The sequence below is a fragment of the Carettochelys insculpta genome, chromosome 2 (genome assembly GCF_033958435.1).
Source record: "Carettochelys insculpta isolate YL-2023 chromosome 2, ASM3395843v1, whole genome shotgun sequence".
NCBI classification, from domain to species: Eukaryota; Metazoa; Chordata; order Testudines; family Carettochelyidae; genus Carettochelys; species Carettochelys insculpta.
In genome coordinates, this window is record NC_134138.1 from 20,914,408 (window position 1) to 20,938,739 (window position 24,332).

Genomic DNA, 24,332 nt, shown 5'->3' on the forward strand with positions numbered 1-24,332 from the left:
TCAGCTGGAAGCAGGAAGTCAGGGAAATGCATTCTGGGATGACGACCTCAGAAACCTAGACCCAGTTGTGGCAACTTTTTTCCCCTCAAGAAACTGGCACAGAATCCCAAAATGCAATGGGTCTGCAGGAACTAAGGGATAGATGCCCACAATGCACTGCTGCCACAGTCAAATTTAGACAATCTGTTGGGACACACTAAACAGACTTTGAGAGCCGTTTCAGACACTCCTATTCAGCTTTATAAAATCTAGCATTAAAAAATCAACTTTAATAAGTTCAACTTTATTTCCAATTATAGACATACCCTTAAAAATTATATAAAATTTTCCTTCAAACAGCCTTCCAATAACAGTTTTGGGCAGCATCCAAAATAAACATCAACTTTAACCCAAACAAGAGATGTACATTATTGTGTAGCCTAAGTTTTACACAGTGTGTCTCTGTGTCACTTTCCAGTGGCTGGACCTTATGGATGCAAACGGAAAACGTTTACAGTTATCTCAACAACAATGTCCTTTGACAATACTGATGTGTGTTCTCTTTACCTGCATAATACAAGAGAAAATCAATGTTGACAAGTCCAAGTATCACTCTTAGACTGTGGCCACACTAGCCCCTCCTTTCAGAAGGGCTATGGTAATGTGGCATTTTGGAATATGCTAATGATACGATCCAGGAATATGCAGCACCTCATTAGCATAATGGCAGCTCCACATGCTTTGAAACTGCTAGTTGCAAAACGCACACCGCCTGTGTAGCCAGAGACCTTTCGAAACAGTTGCCTGATTTCAAAAGCCCCTTTTTTCCATGGGAAAGTAATGGGAAGCAGCACCTTACTGGCATATTCCGAAGAGCCACATTACCATAGCCCTTCCGAAAGGAGGGGCTAGTGTGGCCACAGGCTTAAGGTATAAAAGCGCAGGTTTTCAACCAGTGCCTGGTTTACAATTGTGCCATGGAGCTGGGTCCATGCTCAGAGAGACGTCCATCTTGCTCTGCTTTCATTGTGCCCTGACACCTTACCAGCCTGCTACCCACCCACCACCCACAATTGACTCCTCTAGGCCTGCCCACCAGTTGACTGAAGCCTCCTCTCCACATCCTGGCCTCATATTCCTGCTTCTGTTTGACTAACCTGGCCAGACCCCAGAGAATCACAGAATCGTAGGGCTGGAAGAGACCTCGGGAGGTCATTCAGTCCAGCCTTCTGCCAAAACAGAGCAGACCAGAGCACCTTTGGCTCTGGGCAGTCTGTTGCCCACCAATTCTGAGGCTCCACGTGTCTCCCTGGAGCTGAGCCACCTGGGACTGATGCAGAAGCCTGGGCAGTCTCAGCCAGTTGGAGAGGGGACAATGTAGGGGGCTTGGCTGGGTCCTTTCAGACAAATGTATCTTGAGGGAGCCCAGCTGGGACAAGCCCTGACCTGGCTGATGATGCCCGTCCCAAGGTTCCTTTTTCCACTCCCCAGGACAAGCCCTGTCTGCATTGGCAGCTCAGCAGTCAGACACAGTCACCTCCCAGAGAGCTAATTCAGTGTCACTGGGAGTCAGGGCAGGGGAGAGTGAGTCTCTGGAAGCCCTGAGTGGGAATGCTGGGTTATGAGGAGATGGGAAAGATCTATGTGTGTTGGGACACCAGGGAGTGGGGGTTCTGTGTGTGGCACTAGCTAGCTGTGGTAGGGCTGTGGGCAGAGGGCACTGAGCAGGGCACTGTGAATTTGTGGCATGGGCTGGGTGACACTGGACAGAAAGTCCAGAGGAGCTGTGGCCATCGGGAACTGGGGGATGCTCCGTTATTGACCAGGGGCCTGCTGGCAGCACAGGATTGGGTGGGTCATTGTGCAGCTGTTGCTTGCTGGTTTGTAAACAGTGTCCTTACACTGGGTTGGGCAGAGTGGGCCCATCCCTGCCATGCCAGGCTATGCCCCAGCTGGCCCCAAATATATTAGGTGCCAGGCCCACAAAGATTAATCTGTCCCTGTTTCCATACTAAAAGGGAGCCTTCTGCCTTTCCAGTTGCTCCAGTTACAAAGAGGACACCCTAGGAAATAACTTGTGTGGACTATATGGGTAAATAAGTTAATGACCAAAGAAAAAAGGCTCCTTCTTTGAATAACAAGGACACTTAGGATATAATGTTAGTCACCAGGTTGTCAAGGTTTCATAACGTAATATTCACTGTTTGCATTTATTAACCCTTTGGCAAAATGGGGTCAAACAGCATTCTTAAAGAACAGCAGCTTGTGCCATACTTTCCTCCAGTATGTCCTGTGTTTACTACTTCATGCCATTCTCAGCTCTCTTACCTAGGAAGCTATTGAATAACTGTGAAGGAGAAGCTATGTTCTTCTTACAAGGTTGAAAAACAGTTGGAGAAACTGTGCCTTCTCACCTTGAAACCATAACATTTCCTTTAGTGTGTTTGTATTAACAACTACCCTTAGGCTACGTCTACACTACAAGATAAATTTGAATTTAAGGCAGGTAGCTCAATGTTACCAAGTGACTGTCTTCACTGTAAATACCGTTACCTTGATTTAGGGAGCACTAATGTTGCTATCACAATATTGTTGGATCCTGCTGGGAGGAGCATCAAGTTTGAATTTAAAAGTCAAATAAAGACCATGTGGAAGTGCCACATCTTAAAGTTGAATTTATTAGCCTCCAGAGATGTCCCGTATGTAACCCACAATACCCCTCAGTGTTCTGCTCTGGCTGCTGCTCTGGAGGTGCACAGGAATTAGTTAATAGGAAGACCATGAATTTCAAATCAGAACCAGGAAGGCTGTGGCTGTGGGCTCATGTTTGTATGAGAGGCTGAGAAATGTCTTTCTTTCTTCGCTATTAGCACTGTGAGAGCATCTACCCATTGCAAATAGCCACAGCATGGAGTTCATGGTTCTGTCTCTATACTTGGTATTTTGTTGTGCACTGCCTGGCGCCAACGGCTGCCCCCACTGCACCATGTGGCAACAAGCCAGTGGTGGGGGTCATGCTTGCATAAGAGGCTGAGAAACCTCTTCTCAGCAGTTTACATATGTGCATGACCCCCTCCCTTCCCCACAGGCACCATGCACTCGGGTTCTTCCCCACACTCAGCCACATCATGTGGGTAGCCCCTGACCCAATAAAAGGACGTGCCTGCTGTTCAGTGCTGACCATGCTGCTAGGCAGCACCATGTCCTGGCTTGCATGTGGTTAGGGCTCCAAGGGCGGGAAAGATTTTTGGAGCCTTTCTTCCACACAGGGGACTGCTTCAACTGCCCCTCACTGAAACTCCCCCATGCCCCAGCAAGGAGCCGGGGGGATTAGGTGCCACCAGGGGAAAGTCTCCCCCAGTGGCTAAGGTTTTCAGGGCATCGCTGGCATCCCCTGTGTTGGCAATTTCTGCATAGTGAAGAGAGAAGCCAAAATTATTTTTTCCTAGCCTTTTCTATCCTCTTTCTTCCAACTTTGGACCCCTTCATGCAGGGGAGAATGGGTGGATGGCCAATTGAGAACACAGACTGTGCACAGAAGCTGCATAGTGAACTGGGAACCCAAATACCCTCCCTCCAGCAACTCTCTTTTTTCCAGATCATTACTATCTACTCTTTCTTCATGCTTCTCATTGTCCCTGTGTTATTTTCAGGGATCAGATGCAGTGAAGGGAGGGGGGGAGTCAGTGAATGGCCAGCTGAGAAGACACACACCTGCTGATTTTTATAAAATCTTTGATAATTCAGTTACAGAAGAAAGAGATTTCTGTTAAGTTGGCAATCTTTGTTGATGCCCTACTTTTCCTTCCTTCAGACTGGAAAAATGCACATTTGCTTAGCACGGGAGGGGAAAGAGGGCAATGCAATGTGGGAAGATGATGTCCAGTACTAGCAAAATACCCAGACTGCTACAGGGATGAGAGAATTGTGGGATAGGTTCGCACGATGCACTGCTGCAACAGTTGATGTTTGCCAGCTGAGTGTGGCAGCAATAAGTTAACTTTGTGAGGAGCATGTGAGGAGATGAGGGTGGTCAAATTTGAATTTATAAAATCCAGTGTTACAAAATCAATCTTAATAAATTTAAATTTATGTCGTAATGTAGATGTGGCCATAGTAGACAAAGACATAGTGATAAAGATGCCTGTGCACAAACTCCTATAGATCCCAGTTACTCTGGCAATAAACTGCCATATTTCAAAATATTCCCAAATCAAGTACCCGAACAAAACAATATAACTACAGGCACTGGAACTGACCTTTGTTTCTCTTGGAATATATCAAACTCCTAATTGGCATACGCAGCTGACTACAGAATAACTGGAACTTAATCTAAAATAAAGTATCAGGGGGCAGCCATCTTAGCTTGAATCTGCAAAATCAAGAAGTCCTGTGGCATCTTACAGACTAACCAATCATTTGGAACATAAGCTTTCGTGGGCAAAGACCCACTTCATCAGACGCATGTCAAAATAAAATTCTAAAATAAAGATGAGGTAATAAGTCTTGTAAATTAAACCTTGCAACCTCAAAAAAACAGAACATGCAGGATATTGTTTCTTCCATATCCTGTTAATTACCTACTATTGTCTTCATAGTGCATTGTAAAGTGCTACAAAGTGACCTTCCATTTTAGATGAAGTAAGATTGGGAGAAGTCCATTCAAAGTTCCTAAATAAAACAAAGATGTTTTGACAATTAAATCATTCTGAATATAATTAATTTTCATTCATAAAATGATTAATTTTTCCTGTTTGTAAAATGTAAAATGAACAGTGGCTGTGTCTACACTAGCCCCAAACTTCGAAATGGCCATGTAAATGGCCATTTCGAAGTTTACTAATGAAGCGCTGAAATACATATTCAGCGCCTCATTAGCACGCGGGCGGCCACGGTACTTTGAAATTGACACGGCTCACTGCCACGCGGCTCGTCCCGATGGGGCTCCTTTTCGAAAGGACCCCGCCTACTTCAAAGTCCCCTTATTCCTGTGAGCAGATGGGAATAAGGGGACTTCGAAGTAGGCAGGGTCCTTTCGAAAAGGAGCCCTGTTGGGACGAGCTGCGCGGCAGCGAGCCATGTCAATTTCAAAGTGCCGCAGCTGCCTGCATGCTAATGAGGCACTGAATATGTATTTCAGCACTTCATTAGTAAACTTCAAAATGGCCATTTGCATGGCCATTTCAAAGTTTGGGGCTAGTGTAGACCCGGCCAAGTTTCTCCTTGGAGAGTTTTGGGTTCCTTTTTCTTTGGATCTACAGATAATTAAGCCTACAGTGTGATATTCATTACCTACCTCTTTTAAGTAAATTTAGTCCCGGCAAAAAAGAGTCTTGAAACAATAATGGCAAGTGTGAAGTAGTTTCCCTACAAAACTAAAGTCTAACTTCTAATCTGTGGTTGTGACTTCACAGCTATTGGGCAAGTAGTGGGGAGTGAAAAGGTGGAGAGGTAAGGAGGGTCTAATACAAACTGATTATAAGGAGGGGGAAAGCTTCTGACTGGGACTGAAGGTTCCTTCTAATTTTTCCTTGATCTGTCCTGAATTTGCCATCAAACTGCCCAGGAAGAGGATGAGAAAGAGAGGGGGAGTCCTAGCAGCCAGGGGGTGCTCTGGCAGCATGACTTTGTTGGAGCTGTACTTGCTGGAGGGCAGTGCAGACGGCATTCATTTTGGCTTGAATCTTACTCTAGCTCTTTCTACAGGAGAACCTTATGGAACTTAGCTTTCTCCTGGGAACCTCCCCCAGGCCCATACTGTCAGTACAATAAACCCTTGAATTATTCTCAGGTTGTGTTTCTGCAGCCCCTGCGTAACTTGAATTTTCGTGCAAGTTGAGGGGAGACAGGAACCAGGCTGCCACCTGGCTCGCAGCTCCCCCCGACTCTGGGAACTGGGAAACCGCTCCTGTCAGCGGCAGCAAGAGTCAGGCTGCTGCCTCTGACAGGAACAATTTCCCTGCTACTGTCAGGGACAGCAGCCTGACTTGTGGCTGCCACCCCTGACAGGAACAGTTTCCCGCTCCTGTCAGGGCTGGCAGTTACATTAACCCGAGACACACGCAACTTGATTGTGCGTATCTCGAGGGTCTACTGTATATGTGTTTGTTCTCTTATTCATCTCTAGCAATGAACTTGTGCTCATAAGACTAGGAACTGACCTTTTGGCTTATTGGGGCTTTATGAAACCTTTGAAAAGGTATTAATTACTCTGCAGGGAAATGTTTAACTTGCTTGTGAACAGCAGGTCTATATTCTGTGCTGAAGTGTGCATGTCTGACCTTCATCTGGAGAAATGCCCATTTACCAAATTACAACTCAGCTATAGTGACAATGTTGGTATTGGTGTAATTTATTGCAAATGCACAATAGAGCATGTGAACGTTGGGATAAAAATAATCTTAGCAACATATGGCTCAAAATGGACCTGTAATAGCTCATGTAGTTAATTACCCATTATTGTTGTAGGATTTAATTTATTTTTCCTAAACTGTCCTTAATAGGCTGAAAATAAATGGGTATATAGTCTGATCTTTCATTATGATTTCAGCTGATCTGGGCACATTGTTCCCTTGTCTTATCTGTTCTTCCAGTGAATGCTTTTCTTTTAGTTAACTTAAAAATGTTCTGCTGTAGTTTAAGTCCATTACTTCTTGTTTCTTCTTCATTTGCTAATGAAGAGAAAGGAGCCCTGTCACCTTGTACATTCCCTTTGGGTAGTTACAGATAGTTATTTGTACTTTTCTCTGGAATGATTGGGTCGTAAATCTTTCCAAACCTCTTATCATCGCTATTACTCTCCTGATAGTCAGTTGCTCAGCTAGCAGCAGGGGATGCAAAAAGGTAATCTAGCAGACTGTCCATTTTTGTTCTGCCTCAGCCTTCCGGATGCTTCCCAATTAGGGTTAGTTTTCCTAATTAGTTTTCTCTCAGCAGCATAAGCATCCTAAAAAGATATTTGGCACACGTTGCTCATTCCATGAAAGTGTCACTGAAACTGACTAGAATTGTGAATAGGCGGAGGGAGTGTAGGAGGAGAAGAAGAAAGAATAAGAGAAACAGAGAGAGAGAGAGAGAACAAATGGATTTTTTACACTATGGGAGTGATTTCTATAGTAAAGCACAGGAGACTGCAGAAAGACTCAGGATTCTGGGTTTTATTCCTTGATCTGTTACTGTTCTTCTGCAAGTCATGTAATTGTTCTGTGCCTCATTGTAAAATATGAAGAATAATATCTAGTTGATAGGAGAGCTGTGTGAAATTATATTTGCAAAGCACTATGAGATCTTTAAATAAAAGAGAGTGTGCACAGATAATTATATTCTTAGACCTCCCAAGATTTCTTTGCATTGCTGCATTGGTACAAAATAACAAGGCCGTTACATGTAGAGTCCATGGCATGTCAGTGGCAGAGCATATTCCAGGGGAGAGGAGGGAAGGACATAGTATGCTCTGCACTCCACCAATCGCAGGCTGAGGGAGTGGTCTGTAACTAGGATGAACTTCACCAACCCGCTGGCGGCTCTGACTTGCAGAATGGAGCTGGTTCAGCACCTCCACCAGCCCGTGATCATGGGTGGCAAAAGAGTGGTTTTGAATGTACTTTGCATTTGCTGAAAGTGATGCTCACAAATATTATTAGCTGGAAGGCTTTTATATGCAGGGGAATCAATCACTGACTGGTTTGCATAATTTATACATACCATAATTTTGTTACCATTTTAAAACATTTGGCTGCAGCATGACATACGATAGAGACTGAGATTCTTGCTGGCATCTGGGCAATATCCCTGCACATGATGGGATAGTTATAATAAAGGACCACAGTGTTGGCATACTAATAATCATCTCTCTTTTTATGGGTCATAGCCAGTTTTCATGTACAGCTATGAATGCTGAATTCAGTTTAATAAGTAGGCTGAAGGTCAAAGTATCAAATATGCTCAGGCACATTTTTCTTGTTTTGCTCAATGTATGTCAAGTGAACAGTCATTTATTTTAAAATAATATTCTGGAGCTTTTGTTTAATACATTCCCCAAATGAATACGAACGAGGTTTGCAAATATTTCCCATCATGAAAGAAAGGATATTCTATTTCTTTGTCTCTTGGTCTATGAAGAAGTGGCTTTTTTCTTATTTGGTGTTATCATGACATTAATAAGTAGTTCAATAATAAACAGTTTTTCTGTTTCATTTCTTTCTTTTATTTTCTCTCTGAATTCGAAGTACAGTTTTCATTCCACAAGGAGAAAGTCAGAAATAAAATACAAGATTTTATAATGAGAAGGGCTTTGAATATAAGGCAAGTGTCTGCAGATGAACTTGTCGGTCTTTTTAATCATTGTGCTGCCTGAAAGACTGATAGGATTTAGTTAAAAAGCAGCTTTATTATATAGTCATGCTGAGCAGTGTGTTATAATATTCAGAGAATAAGGGATACTTAGCACCCAGTTAGAGTGTGTCTTAAGAACATGAAGTATCAAGACTGTTTTTCCTTGATTATTTTGGCTTTTGGTCAGCTAATGCAGGGGTGGGGAATCTTTTTTTGGGTTGGTGCCCCCCACTCACCCACTGGCACTCCCCTCACTCGACACCAACCAAGTTAGTACATTATGTGGGCACCTCTAGGCTCTGGGATAGGGTCAAATATAAGGGGTTCACTGTGTGAGAGGGATGCCAGGATGTGGGCTTGGGTGTGCGGTCTGGGCAGGAGGGAAGATGCGGGAGTGGTCTGGGAATTGGGGGTCTGGGTGGGAGAGTCATGGAGGAGCAGGCTGGGGATGGGCAATCTGAGCAGGAGAGGTGCAGGAGTGGGCTGGGGGTGCAGGGTTTGGGTGGGAGGAAGGGTGCAAGAGGCTTTGGGGTGCAGGGTCAGGAAGCAGGGAGACAGGGTGTAGGTGTGGGGTCTGGGAGGGAGGGGGAAGGAGTTGGAGTGGGAGGGGGGACGCAGAAAGGGGGTGGGAATGGGGTTCTGGGCAGGAGGGAGGGTACAGGAGTGGTCTTGAGGCATAGGGTTTGAGCAACAGGGAGGTGCAGCACCCCAGGATACACATGGCACTGCACCCCTTTTCCCGCCGCTCCCAGGCACAACCCTCCACTGCTCTAATTGGCCAGAATTGCAGTCAGAGCAGCAACATAAAGAGTCCGTGCAGGGCTGGCGCTGCCACTGCCACTGCCACTCCCTCTCCTCTTCTCTCCTCTCCTCTTCCCGTTTCGCAACTTTTGACCCTTCGTTTGACAAAGTTTATGCTCCTTCCTATTTTCCTCTCTAGGATTTAACCTCCACTTGTAAAACGATGCCTTTTTACTTCTCGCTGCTTCTTTTATTTGGTTGTTAAGCCCTGGTGGCATTTCTCTGGTTCTACTACTGTGTTTTGTAATTTGGGGCACACATTTAACCTGAGCCTTTACTATGATGTCTTTGAAATGTTACCATGCATCTTTCAGGGATTTTTCTTTTGGCACCGTACCTTTTAATTTCTGTTCAATTAACCTCCTCATTTTACTGTTGTTCCCCTTTCTGAAATAAAAAGCCATAGTGTGTGGCTGCTGTCATGTTTTTCCCACCACAGGCTGTTAAATTTAATTCTGTGATTCTATGATACTATACTATGGTCACTGTGTGCAGCAGCCCTCAGCCCAGGGCTTCTGGCTGCTGCTGCTGCAGCTGGGGATCCATGCTGCATGCACAGGGTCTGCAACCAGTTGTCGGCTCTGTGGATCTTGTGCTGTTTAGTGCAAGTGTGTCTGGGAGGGGCCCTTTAAGGGAGCGGCTTGCTGTTGAGTCCGCCCTGTGACCCTGTCTGCAGCTGTTCCTGGCACCCTTATTTTGATGTGGGCCGCTTTGGTGTGTAGACTCTCCCCTGCAGCGCCTACTTCGATGTAGTGCTGCCCAATGTCGACTTTGAACGTCAACGGCACCAGCCCTGGCGGACGTGTAGACATTATTCATCGAAATAGCTTATTTCGATGTCGCTACATTGAAATAAGCTATTTCGATGTAGCATTCACGTGTAGATGTAGCTCCGTACTGCTATATTAATACATTAGAACATGGAATTACTATCTATAGAAATTCTATGGAGGAGTTTAATTCATTTTAGATTTTTTACTTCATTTGTTTTTATACTTTCTTTCTCACCCCCGACCCCCCTGCATGACTGTTCTACTCTTTTGATATATTTTATACCCTGGTATTACTGTGTCTTATTGATTACCCAGTTCCACCAAGTTTCTGTGATGCCTCTAGTTCACCCATCTCGTTATGTAGACTTCCAGCATTTGTATACAAGCACTTTAAAAATTGTTACTATTTAGCTCTTTGCCATTATGTGATGTGATTGAATCAAACTGTTTTTCACTTGACTATTTCTCATCAGACTTTACCCATATTTTATCATCTTCCATCCTCTCCTCCTTTCTAGGACACTGTGAATGCCTATTAATAGACTGTCCCCTAAAGGATGCCTCTGTCCAATCCATGTGCTCCTCCACACTGTTGGCTTTCCCCAGCCCTTTGATTAAAAATTGCTCTATGACCTTCTGAGTGGCAGCAGTCTGGTTCCATTTTGGTTTAGGTGGAGCCCGTTCTTCCCGTATAGGCCCTTCTTTCTCAAAAGTTTCCTCAGTGTCTGATTGATCTAAACCCCTCCTGTCTATACCATCATCTCATCCATATATTGAAATCCTGATGTTTTACTTGTCTGCCTGGCTCTGCACATGGAACAGAAAGAAATTCAGAGAATGCTGCCATTGAGGTCCTGGATTTCAGTCTCTTCCCTAGCAGCCTAAATTTTGGCCTCCCAGACCTCTTTCCTATCCTTCCCCATGTCATCGATACCTATATGTATCATGACCACCAGCTCCTTCCCAACACGACACATCAGTCTGAGTGTCGTGAGAGATCAGCAACCTTCATGCCAGGCAGACAAGTCACCATACGGTTCTCCAGGTCATCGCAAACCCAGCTGTCTATGCTTCTAATGACTGAATCCCCCATTACTAACACCTTTCTTTTCCTAATAACTGGAGTTTCCTCCCCCATAGACATATCTCAGTGTGAGAGGATACCACAATATCATGTGCTGGGAGTGTCCCAGTTATGGGATCCTTTCCCTCTCTTCCATTTGAATGTTCTCCTTACCTGAGCCTTTAACCCTTCACCACACCAAAGAGGCTGTCTGACCAGGGCTTGGACTGTTCTACTGTCTCCTGGAAAGTCTCATCTTCTCTGGCTTGTACTGAGCGCTAGTTAAACATTCTCAGCTAATGTGTCATGAGTGTGCTGAAGTCAATGAAGCTATGCAGATGTAAAGCAATTAAGGATCTGCCTCTTAGGCTATGTCTAGACTTCAGGCTTCTGTCAACAAAACTTCTGTCAACAGAAGTTTTCTCATCAGAGTGTGTGTCCAGACTGCAGATCTCTTGGAATAGATCTGCCAGTCAGGAGCGTTCTGCCGAAATTCCTGTACACATCGTTCCATGAAGAAGAAGGATTGTCTCAACACAGGGATTTCTTCTGAGATTAGGCCGCATGTGCATGGTCCAAATGTCAGAAAAGCCTCTCCTAACAGAACTCTTGGCAAAAGATACGCAAATTGACATGTGCAATTTGTGTATCTTTTGCTGACAGTTCCCCGCAGTCTAGACACAGCCTTAGAATCTGGTACAAGTGGGCATTTTGTTTATATTATGCTGTGTATTGAATGTCTGCTTTCTGGTCAAATTTGGGTGCAAATCACAGAGTCATGAAATACTAGAACTAGAAGGGACCAAGAGAGGGCATCAACTCCAGTCCCCTGCACTCACGGCAGAATGAAGTACTATCTAGATAATCCCGACAGATGTTTATATAACCTGGTCTTAAATACCTGCTATGATGGAGATTCCACAACCACCGTAGGCAATTTATTCCAGCATTTAATCACCCTGACATTTAGGAAGTTTTTCCTATGTTCATCCTAAATTTCCCTTGCTACAATTTAAGGCCATTGTTTCTTGTCCTATCATCAGAGGTTAAGGAGAATAATTTTTCTCCTTCCTCCTTGTAACAAACCTGTAAGTACATGAATGTTCCTCTCATGGCCCCTCTCAGTCTTCTCCTTTCCAAACTGAACAAGCCTAATTCTTTCAGTTGTCCCTCAGTGGCCAAATCTTGCTCTCCTAACTCATGTGAGTTATCCCTTTGACATGTGGATCAGCAGGATTTGGACCTCACTCTACACTTGTTAACAGCTCGGCAGTTACATTAACTAATTGTGTACATACGAGTTTTATGCACATCATGTGGAATTTCTAAAAATAAGTCAGTATTGAGGATCTGATCCAGAAAAGTGTTTAAACATTTAAACAGTCTATGTTTAAATGTGCAACATAAACATCAAATACAGATCTCTGTCATTCTGCTCTGAAAGATTAACACATGTCCAGTCTAAAGAGCCCACCCTGTATTTTTTTTTTTTTGCTTTTGTTCAGGAACGGCTGGTGCTTTCTGTATTACCTCGATTTGTTGTACTAGAGATGATTAACGACATGACTAATGTGGAAGATGAGCACTTGCAGCACCAGTTCCATAAGATCTATATTCACCGTTATGAGAATGTCAGGTGAGTGAAAATGCCTCTCATTTTAACTGCTTCACTGGTACTAGAGGCAAAGTTTGGAAGATGCTAATGAGGTACGGACGTGAATATGCAGCACCTCACTAGCATAATGACAGCCATGCACGATTCGAAAGTGCCGCTTTCAGAACTCATGCCACTCCTGTAGACAGACGCTTTCTAAAAGAACCCCCTGACTTTGAAAGCCCCTTCTTCCTAAAACAAAATAGGAATAAGGGGATTTCGAAGTGTGCAAGGTCCTTTCGAAAAGGACCCCATGTAGACGCGCCACGCACAATCAAAAGCGGCACTTTTGAAGTGCCGAAGCTGCCATTATGCTAATGAGGTGCTGCATATTCATTGTAGCACCTCATTAGCATATCCCAAAGTGTCTCAGTAGCATCCCCATTTTGAAAGGGGGGTGCTAGTGTAGACCCAGACTTTATGTATTGCGGCAGGGTACCTCTGGGACTTGCAGGGTCCCACGTCTCTCCCTTCTTGCTGGAGTGGGGGAGTTAGGCTGCACCCACCTCAGCCCATCTGGGTTGGCTGGTCAATCCTTTCACTCTTTGTAACAGTCAGGACTTCAGTCTTGCTGGAGGAGAGGAGCCCAGGCCTGGCTGGGACTGATTTTTAAGCCCAGCCCACACTCCAGCAGTGAGATCAGCTGACCCTCATTGACTAACTGCCGCCATTCCCTACTGCCTCCACCTGGGAGCTTAAGTAGGTCTGTCTGTTCCCCGCTCACCCAGGCTGCTTCCTGAGCTGTCTTTCATCCTTCCATGATGGGTCTGCTGGCCTGACCCTGTTATAGCATGTGTATTCATATTTATATACCGATTAATAAAGTTTTTACATTCTACAGACTTATTTTCTTACACACATCAAATGATTTTTTCATATAAACATAACCAACGTTTCCATCAGTTTGGGTTACATTGGACAGGGTGGGGGACCCTGCTGATTGCAGTGATGAAAAGTGGGTCCTAACATAAAATGTTTGCTCTCCTCTGGCTTAGAACAAGCTCAGCCCATATTGTCTGTGGTAAGGCTGTCCCAAACCAGGAGTAAAAAGGAATGAAACTGCCATCATGTGTATGTGTTGATTGAGTTATAGGATTCAATAGAAAAGCATTTATCTGGATTTTGAATGAAACCCCAATATGGCTTTGGAAAGACTGTTTCAATAAAAAAGATAGTCAACCTTTTCTGCCACTCCTGTAGCCTTAGCGGCAGCCCACAAACAATTACTAAAAGGGATGTGGCTGAAGATACAGGAATCTTCATAAAAAGTTTACACAATACTAAATAAAAATATCATTTTATTGCCCTTTCTCATCCTCTATTACTATAACTATTTTTGTGGAATCAAAACAAAAAGCAGTCAAGTAGCACTTTAAAGACTAGCAAAATAATTTATTAGGTGAGCTTTCGTGGGACAGACCCACTTCTTCAGACCAAGAAGTGGGTCTGTCCCACGAAAGCTCACCTAATAAATTATTTTGCTAGTCTTTAAAGTGCTACTTGACTGCTTTTTGTTTTGATAGTATATAGACTAGCATGGCTCCCTCTCTGTTACTGTTTTTGTAGAAGAATTCAAATGGCGAGCAGGTAGTTGCTACTTTGATAATGCTACCACCATCTTTAAAATGCTGATAGTAAAGAGTGCTAAGTTTTCACATATCTCCTACTCGAAAATGGTTATTGCTTTTCAGTAAATAGTGGTGCTTTAAAATTGTGGACATCTCTTTCTGCTGAGCCACCAGGGGCCTCAGCTGTGAACAGTCCTGTTCTTGGACTGATTTTAAAAAACAAAAAAACCCACAACTTTTTTATGAAAGTATGAAAATTGCTATAATATTCTTTCACAAAGCAGGTTTTAGTACTTTGTGCTCATGTTTTAGTATGTTTAGTACTAGCTCTTTGTACAGTAAATAGTCCAGTGTGCAAGTCCCACAGCAAAAGCAGAATAACTTTAAAATGTTCCCTCCCTTTTTCTGAGCTAATGATTAAATCACACTCTGGCCAGACATTGGCTATTTGCATCTCACTTTTCCACATATGCAGAGTCCATAGTACTCACTATGCACAGGGTAAATTTTGGTATTTATCATGCCAATTACTGGCACAAATGGCCTGAAACATTAATATTCTTTCCCTTTCTTTGTTTAGTATTCTTTTTGCAGATGTTAAAGGTTTCACCAACCTCTCCACAACCTTGTCAGCACAGGAGCTGGTCCGAATGCTGAATGAACTCTTTGCCAGATTTGATCGACTAGCACATGTGAGTTAAATGCAGTTCATTTTCCAAAGGGGTGTGATGTTGCATCTTCCCTTCGGGGTTACTACTGCATACACTTAAAAACCTTCCCTGCCCTCGCCACAGAAACTGGACATAACCACCAGAAACTGGTGAAGCACCAAAGGTCTGCAGTTAGCTTTCCGTTCAGATAAGCATCCAAACATCCACTTGCTCTTCTGAACCTCACGTGTGTACAAAACTCATCTGAGAATCTCACGAGAGCTGGCTTACTTACAACGTTTTTAGACATTCTTCTCCTGTTCAGAGCATGAAACCTGGCAGAGAAATCAGCTGAATATTTCCGAAAGCTCAAAGGTTTATTCAGAGTTTGAGGGGGTTCCAAACTCGCAGCCCACAGGCCATCCCTGGCCAGAGTAGGTTCACAATCTGGCATGGGAGTACTTGCAAGGCTGGGGGGAGAGACCTGTCTGTTCCCATTGGCCAAGCCCCTCCCCTTCCTGTCACCACCCCACCCTCTCCCTCCATGGCAACCTGTACCCAGAAGGATATGGCCTCAGGGATTACAGCCGGGGGGGACTGGTGCAGTCTGGCAGCAGTCGTTGTGCTGCCCTGCACTCCCCACAGAAGGGGGAGCCCTGGGGAACAAGAGTGCATTTGGCAGTGTAGGAGGTATCGGGGGCCTGGCTGCTGCTGCCCCCCACCAGACCCCCTGGTAATCCTGCCCTAGCCCAGGATGGCTCGCAGGGTGTGAGTTTGACACCCCGACTGTTGGGCAAAGGTTCAAAGATTTGTTATTGTCACTGGGCTCTCCTTGCCCAGCCATCATACTCACCAAACCTAGCTACTTAGAAACAGATTCTTATTCCCTGTTCATGTTAGAGAATATCTAACTCCAAATATCCATATGTCCATTGGAGACAATGGTGTGACTTGTGGAATTAGGTGCTACTCAAAGGCTATGTCTACACTACAGAGATCCTTCAAAAGAAGTTCTTCTGGAAGATATCTTCTGAAAAAACTCCTTTTGAACAAGTGTGTCCCCACACAAAAGAGCGGATCAAAAGATGGATCCATTCTTTAAATAGAGAGAGCCCGTACAGCCCCTGCTCTTTCGAGAGAATGGGCCAGGAATCAAAATCCAGCGCCATGAGGACTCCTCTTTTGAAAGATGGGCCCTACAAACCATCTACCCATGCTTTCTTTTGAAAGAAAGCATTCTTCCTGAAATGGGAGTGAAAGAGCACTTTCAAAAGGAGAGCTGCATTCTACCGATTTACTTTTGAAAGAACACTTTTTGGCTATGTCTACACAAGCACACTACGTCGAAGTAGCCTATTTCGAAGTAAGAACATTGAAATAGGCTACTTCGATGTGTATCGTCTACACATCCTCCAGGGCTGGTGCCATCGACGTTCAACATCAAAGTAGCGATGGGGAACATCGAAAGGAGCTGCTCCGGAAGGAAATGTGGAGCATCCACACACACAAGCTCTTCCCTTCGCAATAAGGGGCCAGCAAAGCCCCAAAAGACTCCCTTAAAGGGCCCCTCCCAGGCATACTTGCCCAGCACAGCACAAGATCAACAGAGCCGACAACCGGTTGCAGACCCTGTGCATGCAGCATGGACCCCCAGCTGCAGCAGCAGCCAGAAGCCCTGGGTTAAGGGCTGCTGCACACGGTGACCATAATCCCTGCAGGGGCTGGACAGAGCGCCTCTCAACCCCTCAGCTGATGGCCGCCATGGAGAACCCCACTATTTCAAAGTAGTGGGACGCAGATCGTCTACACACATTGAATGTCGAAGTAGGGCACTATTCCTATCTTCGGATGGGAATAGCGATTTCGATGTCTCGCCGCCTAACGTCGATTTCAATGTCGAAATAGCACACGGCGCGTGTAGACACGACGCGTGCTATTTCGACGTTGTGCCGGATACTTCGAAGTAGCTGGCTAGTGTAGACGCACCCTTTGTGTGTAGATGCTCTGTGGGATCTTTCGAAAGAGCCCCCTTCTTTCGAAAAATCTTTCAAAAGAACTTAATAGTGTAGATGTGGCCAACGTAAGCTGGCTAGAACCTACTTTCCCAACTCACCAGTCAGAATTCTTGCAGAGAAAGGTACTACTTGGTGTAAAAGTGGCAAAATCTGGTCCATTATAACCTCTTTTGGGAGGGTTCTCCCTATTTCCTGCTTTTCAGTGAACTTCTGGTACAGCATTGCTAACGTTATGGTCTGTTTCAAAGCCTTTTAAAATAAGGTCCCTTGTTAGTTTCCTGTGGATTGCGCCCTTTCAGGGGACAGGTGTACATCTGCTAACACTGATGCAGTCCTCAGCATAAGCTCTTTGCTTGCACATCAAGGTCAAGAAAAGTCAAACTATTCCTCAATTGCTAAGCATAATTTCTGAGCCAACCTGTGCCATCTGGAAAGGAAATGTGCTTTCTCAAGGGTATATGAATGCTTTTGGCCAATTACCAGGGCAATAGCATATTGGCCAGTGGATTAAAATCTATTTACAATATTTGTGTTGTAAACAAACAAAAATGCTCATTCTGTGGCTGTGCAGTGCTGGTTTGTACTGCCAAAGCAGGCTAAGTGAAAGGCATTAAATTAGGTTTGTCTTTGATGCCCATTAAGCACTCAACAACTGCTTCTTTGTCACCCAATGAAAGTAAATTGACAGTTGGAGAAAAGCAAATTAGATCAAATTTAAGTAATTTCTATGTGTCACAAAGGCATTCTAAAACAGCATTTTCACAATGTATTTAATGCTTTTCCTTTACGTTTCTTATATTCCCAATATGCCAGGAACAGTCTATAGTATTGCATACATAGATTTCTCCTTTATACTTCCTTCTTAAACCATATTTAATTCAAAATGCCTTTGTGTCCAGGGATTGGGTCTCCATCACTATTGGGTTTGGCAAGCATCCATGGATTTATCCTCACATAACCACTGTGAAATAAGGATATATTACAGTCTGAACCTTTCTAGTCCAGCACACTCTCGTCTGGCAACATCCATAATTTGGTATGATTTTAGTTAGCCAGATGACCAACTTTTTATGTGTGTGGCCAATTTTTTGTGGTCCCGTAAAGTTTTTTTTTTTTTAACAGCCACCAGTCCTGGCCCTATATTCTATGCTGTTATTTACCTTTAATTTACCCAAAATGTCTTTAAAGAGCTCAGTAAGCAGTGGACGTGTTGGTAAAGCTGCTAGACAATATTGACCTCCCACGACCCAGCAAATTCTCTCATTCGGCTCCAGTCAGGTCTCTGGGTTGCTGGACTAGAGAGGTTCAACCTGCATAATCCCAGTTTGCAGAGGAGGGAGCTCAGGCATAGAACATAACTGCTACCAATCTCACCTGAGGTGAATCAAAAATAGCTGTATTGAAGCCACCGCTGCAAGTCAGAGGATGTGTAAGATGTTGGAATTTTCATAACTTGTCCAATATCACATGATGCTGTAGCAGAATGGAGAGTGGAGTCATAGTATGAGATTTTCAAAACTGGGTGCCTGAACTTTCAGCTTCTCAGTCCACATTTATGTGCCTAAACAGGTAGACTGATTTTCAAACTGACCCACACTGTTGCATAGACCTATTCTGATCTGAGGTAGGGAGCAGAAGGGAAGAGTAAGCATAATATGCCCAGTCTCTGCCTTCTGTAGTGATGTGGGTGGGGAGAGGACGGAGAAAGGCAGGAAGAGCTGGACAAGAAAGAGGGAAAAGGTGACCTGCACTCAGCATGCACAGTTATTTTCCAGCTCACAGAGAGTCAGAATTCCCTCCTAGGGCAGCCCAGTTGTGTGCCTCCCCTTTACAGAGGGCTGAGCTTAAAAATTCTTAGGGGTCATTTTTGAGTTGAGGGTTTGTATGGTGCCTAGCACAAGGCAGTCGTGGTCCATGACTAGGATTCCTATGTGCTACAGTAATGTAAATAATACGATCAATCTAACCTTTCGTGTCAGAATTCGACTTCTAGTTAGGTCTTCTCAGGCCCACCTTACTAATTACTCTCAGCATGGGGCTTAATATCCTTCAGATATCCCCCAATTATCATGTTCTCCAAAAGCCACCTCTTAGCCAAGCTATAGATAATTTGCTCTTTCAATCTAAATCATCTCAAGAGCTCTGATATCATTTTTATTGTTTGTTCTTTGAACTCCCTCACACTGTCAATTTTCTTGACAGTCAGTTGCCCAGTATTGAATTCCAGATGCATTTGCATTAGGGCTGTCAGGAAATGGGCTGTTGTCTCTCCTCTCTGCAGAATGAAGTTCTGCCCTTACAACCTCAAACCAATACTTCATTCACTTCACATCTACCTGGTAACTGACTATACACAATGGAGGTCCAAACTGAGAAATATATCTGCCAATCATAATCGCATTGTAGATTAAGTAGAAACCAAAGACATCCATTGACTTCCATGGGCTTTTAGGAATGTCCAAAAGCAACTAAGTGTTGAAGAGAACAATTCCTTATGGATTTCAGTGAATCACTGGGGTTCTACTGAAAATCCCAACCAGTAATAGCCCTGTGTATGGTACAGTCACTTCTCAGTCGTTCATGATTTCCTGTTCATGGAAAAGTGTTGCCATGAGATGAACGCATATTTATAACAAAATTTAAACAAAAAAGGTCCTGTAAAATCTAGCAGACCAAATGCAGTTGTCAGTTGTATGAGTGCAGTTCTACTGATTTTTTGGGGGGTTTGTCAGTAGGATGGTTAACATCGACTCTCAGAGGGGTAGCCATGTTGGATTGTAGCTTCACAAATAATAAGCAATCCTCTGTCTAGACTGTAACCCTAATGCAGAATAATTTGTACAATTTGCACAATACAAATTGTGTAAATTATTTCAAGTTACTTTATTTCAAACTTGGTGCTCTCCAAATGACACTGAAGTTTGAAATAAGGGGCTATTTCAAAGTTTCTGTTCCCCTCTCAGGACAAGGGCTAGTGGAAACAGAATACATTTGTATCCCGAAATCACAGCAATAGTCTAGACATAGCCTTTGAGACTAACAAATGTATTAGATCATGAGCTTTGGTGGGTGAAACCCAGTTCTTCAGATGAAAAAGCATGGTTTTAGATAGACAGGCACCTCATCACTGTTCTTTGCACCTGTGTTTCTGTAGCTACAGGACAGACTGGAAAATGAATTTAAATTTAATAGATTTTAAAACTAGAAGGGATTGTTAGATCATCTAGTCTGATCTCCTTTAAAATTCTGCCATTCACCCCTATACTGAGCTCAATAACTTATGTTTGACTGAGGCATAACTTCCACCAAGTCATCTAGTCTTGATTTGAAGACTTCAAGATGGAGAATTCTTCACTTCCCTTGGTAGTTTGTTCCAATAGTTAATAACCCTCACAGTTATGTCTTTTTTTCTAATTTAAGTTTGACTTTAACATCTAGTCATTAGCTTTTATTATGCCTTTCTTCATTAACAAGCCCTTCAGTATCTACTCTTTTCCTTCTGTGAAGGCTCTTACACATTCTAATCAAGTCAATTCTCACTTTTCTTTTTAATAAACTAATCACAATCAGCTGTTTAAGTCTCTCACTGTCAGACTGTGGCCTAGGCATCATTTTGATTGCTCTTCACTGCACTCTCTCCAATTTTTCATCAGCCTTTTTACAACATGCATACCAGATCTATATGCAGTAGTCCAGTCTTGGTCTGACCTATGCCATAAGTGGGAGAAAAATTAATTTCCCTGCTCCCATGCATTTTGCAAGTTGCATTTGTATTTTTTACCACAGCATTTCACTGGGAGCTCATGTTCAATTGTTTGCTCACTGCGAGGGCTAGATACTTTTCAGAATCAACACATTATTTATTCCTAGATGTATAACCTGGCATTTGGCTATTTTAAAATCCTTGTTTGAATGAGACCCAGCTACCAAATGATACAGATTACACATATGACTGCCTGTATGACTGCCCTCTCCACAGCCTTCTTCAGTACTCCGCCAATTTGAGTGTCACCCACAAATTTTATCAGCAGTGATTTTATTTTTCTTTACAGATAATTGCTCAAAGTGTTGGATAAAATTGGGCCTGGAGCTGATCCCTGAAGAACCCCTCCAAAAACACCCCTACTTGATGATGATTTACCATTGACCACTATTTTAGAGATCTATTAATTAGCCAGTTCCTAATCCATATAAGATGTGCTTTATTGATCACAGCTGTATTTAAAGTAGCATTGTTCAAACAATTCTCAATACTCTCTGTGGTCATTGGCTTTACAATGACCCATCCTCAGATGAAAAGGTCTGCTACAGACCTCTTTAGATAGCTTTAATTATTTGTTATAATTTCTTAAAATTTATTTTACACCTGTACATGCATATTTACTCATTAATGCCGTACTGTGTCAAATGGCAACCTAATCTGCTGAATCACTCTGAAGAACTTATAGGCATAAATCTGATAGTATAAAAAAGAATGTTACTTCATAGTTTAAGGAGTTTCCAATGAAGTTAGCTAAAGAGCTGTATCTGCAGGCCTGTTGACAAGAGGAAGGACAAAGGGAGCGACTTTCCTGAGGTCTGAAGATACAAAAGAGCCTGGAACTCCTCACCACTGCCACCGCTACTGTCACAGCAGTGGTGACCCTAGCCCCAGGCCCTTTAAATCATCACCAAAGCCCTACACAGAGTGGTCCACCTGTTGAGAGCTCGGAGGGCGGGGAGTGTGGTGCACTCCAGGTGTCTCTGAGGCCTGGCTGGCTGTGAACAGGGCAGAGCATGGTGCAGTCTGGGTGGGGAGAAGTACTGGCTGCTGCCAGTCCTGCCCCTTCAGGAGCAGACAGCCCCCATCACTACCCTTCCAGTGGTGCTGACATCCATCGCAGGCCCAGGGCAAGGTGGAAGCGGGGCCCAGATCCCCATCTGTAAGGGGCGGCACCAAAGGTGAAAGAGGCAGGGCTTAGGGCTGACAGCCCTGACCCCTCCCCACACTCTCTTTCAGAGCCACACAAAGAGCAGTGACACAACCTTCCGCAGCCTTTCAAATGGTGCTGGAGCTCTGGTCACCAACACTGTTACTTTGACAGCTGTGGTGGTGGAGCTCCAGGTGAAACATTGGGCACAGGGGCAACTGCCCCCTTTGGCTCTACCCTCCATCAGCAGGCCTCCCCGCCGACCACACCTAGTCCAGAGGCCTGGCAATTCCGTTTGCCTCTCTGTGTGTCTGTTACTCAATACGATTCCTTTGTATGGAGTCAGCAGATGATGAGCAGCATCTGCTGTTTGACATTTTTGAAACGCTTATGAGTTATGGCAAGTATTCTGGTCTGTGTGGATGTACATGACTATTATTAACAAATTCCATATTGTCTGTGTTGTCACTACAAACTTTGCAGAACGAAGAACAGATATCTGCCCACCATTTGTTTAGAAAAAATATAATAGTGTGAAATATAGATATATGTATATCTATATATATCTCCAACATTTGCAAAAGATTTATCGTTATTAAAGGCACAAGTGGCAACTGGAAAGAAAGCAAAACAAATTGGCATAAAACAGAGCTGAAGAAATGAGTTCTGCAAATATCAATCCACTGGAACAGAAGCTTCATTAATATTTCTGTTTTCCTCAGGCAGAAATTCCAGAGAGGGGAAAAAATGATTGATGGTTTTTTGTTGGAGGTATAGGGCTAGGAAAGTTCCAGCTTCGAAAAAGCAATATCTGTATTTGCTGTTTATTTTTCTCTCCTCATCTCCGAAAGGCTATTATCTGGCCCCAGAGATTAAATTGCTTGCCATACGTTTCTGCCCTTCTCGTCTGTGTGTAGTTGCAGTTTCAGATATAAAATTTGAAAGAGAAATGACTGGCTCCTCAAGTGCTCAGAATGGTCGTAGTTCTGAAGGCTTCTACTTCACCAGCTGGCAGTCAAATTCGCTGTCATTGAGAATGAAGGATGAGCTCAAATCACAACATTCAGATCTGGATCCAGCTCTCTCTGTCTCTCTCTCTTTTGCGCGCGCACGCACACACACACACACACACGGAGTGCCAAGTGTTCAGATCCTTAAACACACACACACCTGATGCCTGTATCTACACTACACACAAATGTTGAAAAGGGGAATGTTGAAAATCTAAATTGGAACAAGGGATTTCGAAATAGCACAGCCATACACACAAAGCAGATTGGTGTACCAGTATGCTATTTCAAAAGAGTTCATAGAATCATAGAATCATAGAACAATAGAGCTGTAAGAGACCCAAAAAAGCCATCAAGTCCAGCCCCCTGCTCTAAGCAGGACCAAACCCATCAGATCAGCCCAGCCAGGGCTTTGTCGAGGCGAGACTTAAACACCTCCAGGGATAGAGACTCCACTGCTTCCCTGGGTAGACCATTCCAATGCTTCACCACCCTCCTAGTGAAAAAGTTCTTCCTAATGTTCAACCTGGACCTTCTCAGCCTCAACTTGAGACCATTGTTCCGTGTTCTGCCATCCGTGACCACTGTGAACAGCCTCTCTCCAGCCTCTTTGCAACCTCCCTTCAGTAAGTTGAAGGCTGTTATCAAGTCCCCCCTTAGTCTTCTATTCTGCAGACTAAACAGTCCCAATTCCCTCAGCCTTTCTTCATAAGTCATGTGCTCCAGCCCCCTAATTATTTTGGTCACCCTCCACTGGACCCTCTCCAGTGTATCCACATCCTTCCTATAATTGGGGGCCCAGAACTGGACACAGTACTCCAGATGTGGCCTCACCAAAGCTGAATAAAGAGGAATAATCACTTCTTTGGATCTACTGGCAACACTCCTCTTGATACAACCTAATATCCCATTAGCTTTCTTGGCTACAACAGCACACTGTTGACTCATGTCCAGCTTCTCGTCCACTACAACTCCCAGGTCCTTTTCTGCAGAACTAATACCGAGCCAGTCGAACCCCAGCCTGTAACGATGCTTGGGATTCTTCTGGCCCAAGTGCAGGACTCTGCACTTATTGAACCTCATCAGATTTCTTGCAGCCCAGTCTTCCAATTTGTCTAAGTCACTCTGGACCCTGTCCCTACCCTCCAGCATATCTACCTCTCCCCCTAGCTTAGTGTCATCTGCAAACTTGCTGAGGGAGCAATCCAACCCCTCATCCACATCACTGATAAATATGTTGAACGGAACAGGACCCAGAACCGAACCTGGGGGCGCTCCACTAGAAACCGACCGCCATCCCGACATCGAGCCCTAGGTCACTACCCACTGGGTACCTGACCTTCTAGCCAGCTTTCTGTCCATCTTATCGTCTATTTATCCAATCTACATTCCTTTAACTTGCTGACAAGAATATTGTGGGAGACCATATCAAAAGCTTTCCTAAAGTCAAGATAAATCACATGCATTGATTTTCCCCTATCCACAGAGCCAGTTATCTCATCGTAGAAACTAATCAGATTGGTGAGGCATGACTTGCCCTTCATGAATCCATGCTGACTTTTCCGGATCATTCTC

General features: G+C 44.0%; 1 protein-coding gene across 1 annotated transcript in view; it reads left to right on the top strand.

Moving 5' to 3' along the window:
* The window catches only part of ADCY8 (adenylate cyclase 8), a 218,256-nt gene that overhangs the window by 77,598 nt on the left and 116,326 nt on the right, over nt 1-24,332 (top strand). The window contains exons 3-4 of the mRNA XM_074985614.1: nt 12,456-12,586; nt 14,753-14,864. Of these exons, the coding sequence (XP_074841715.1) occupies nt 12,456-12,586; nt 14,753-14,864 (243 nt within the window). The remainder of the gene's footprint in view (nt 1-12,455; nt 12,587-14,752; nt 14,865-24,332) is intronic.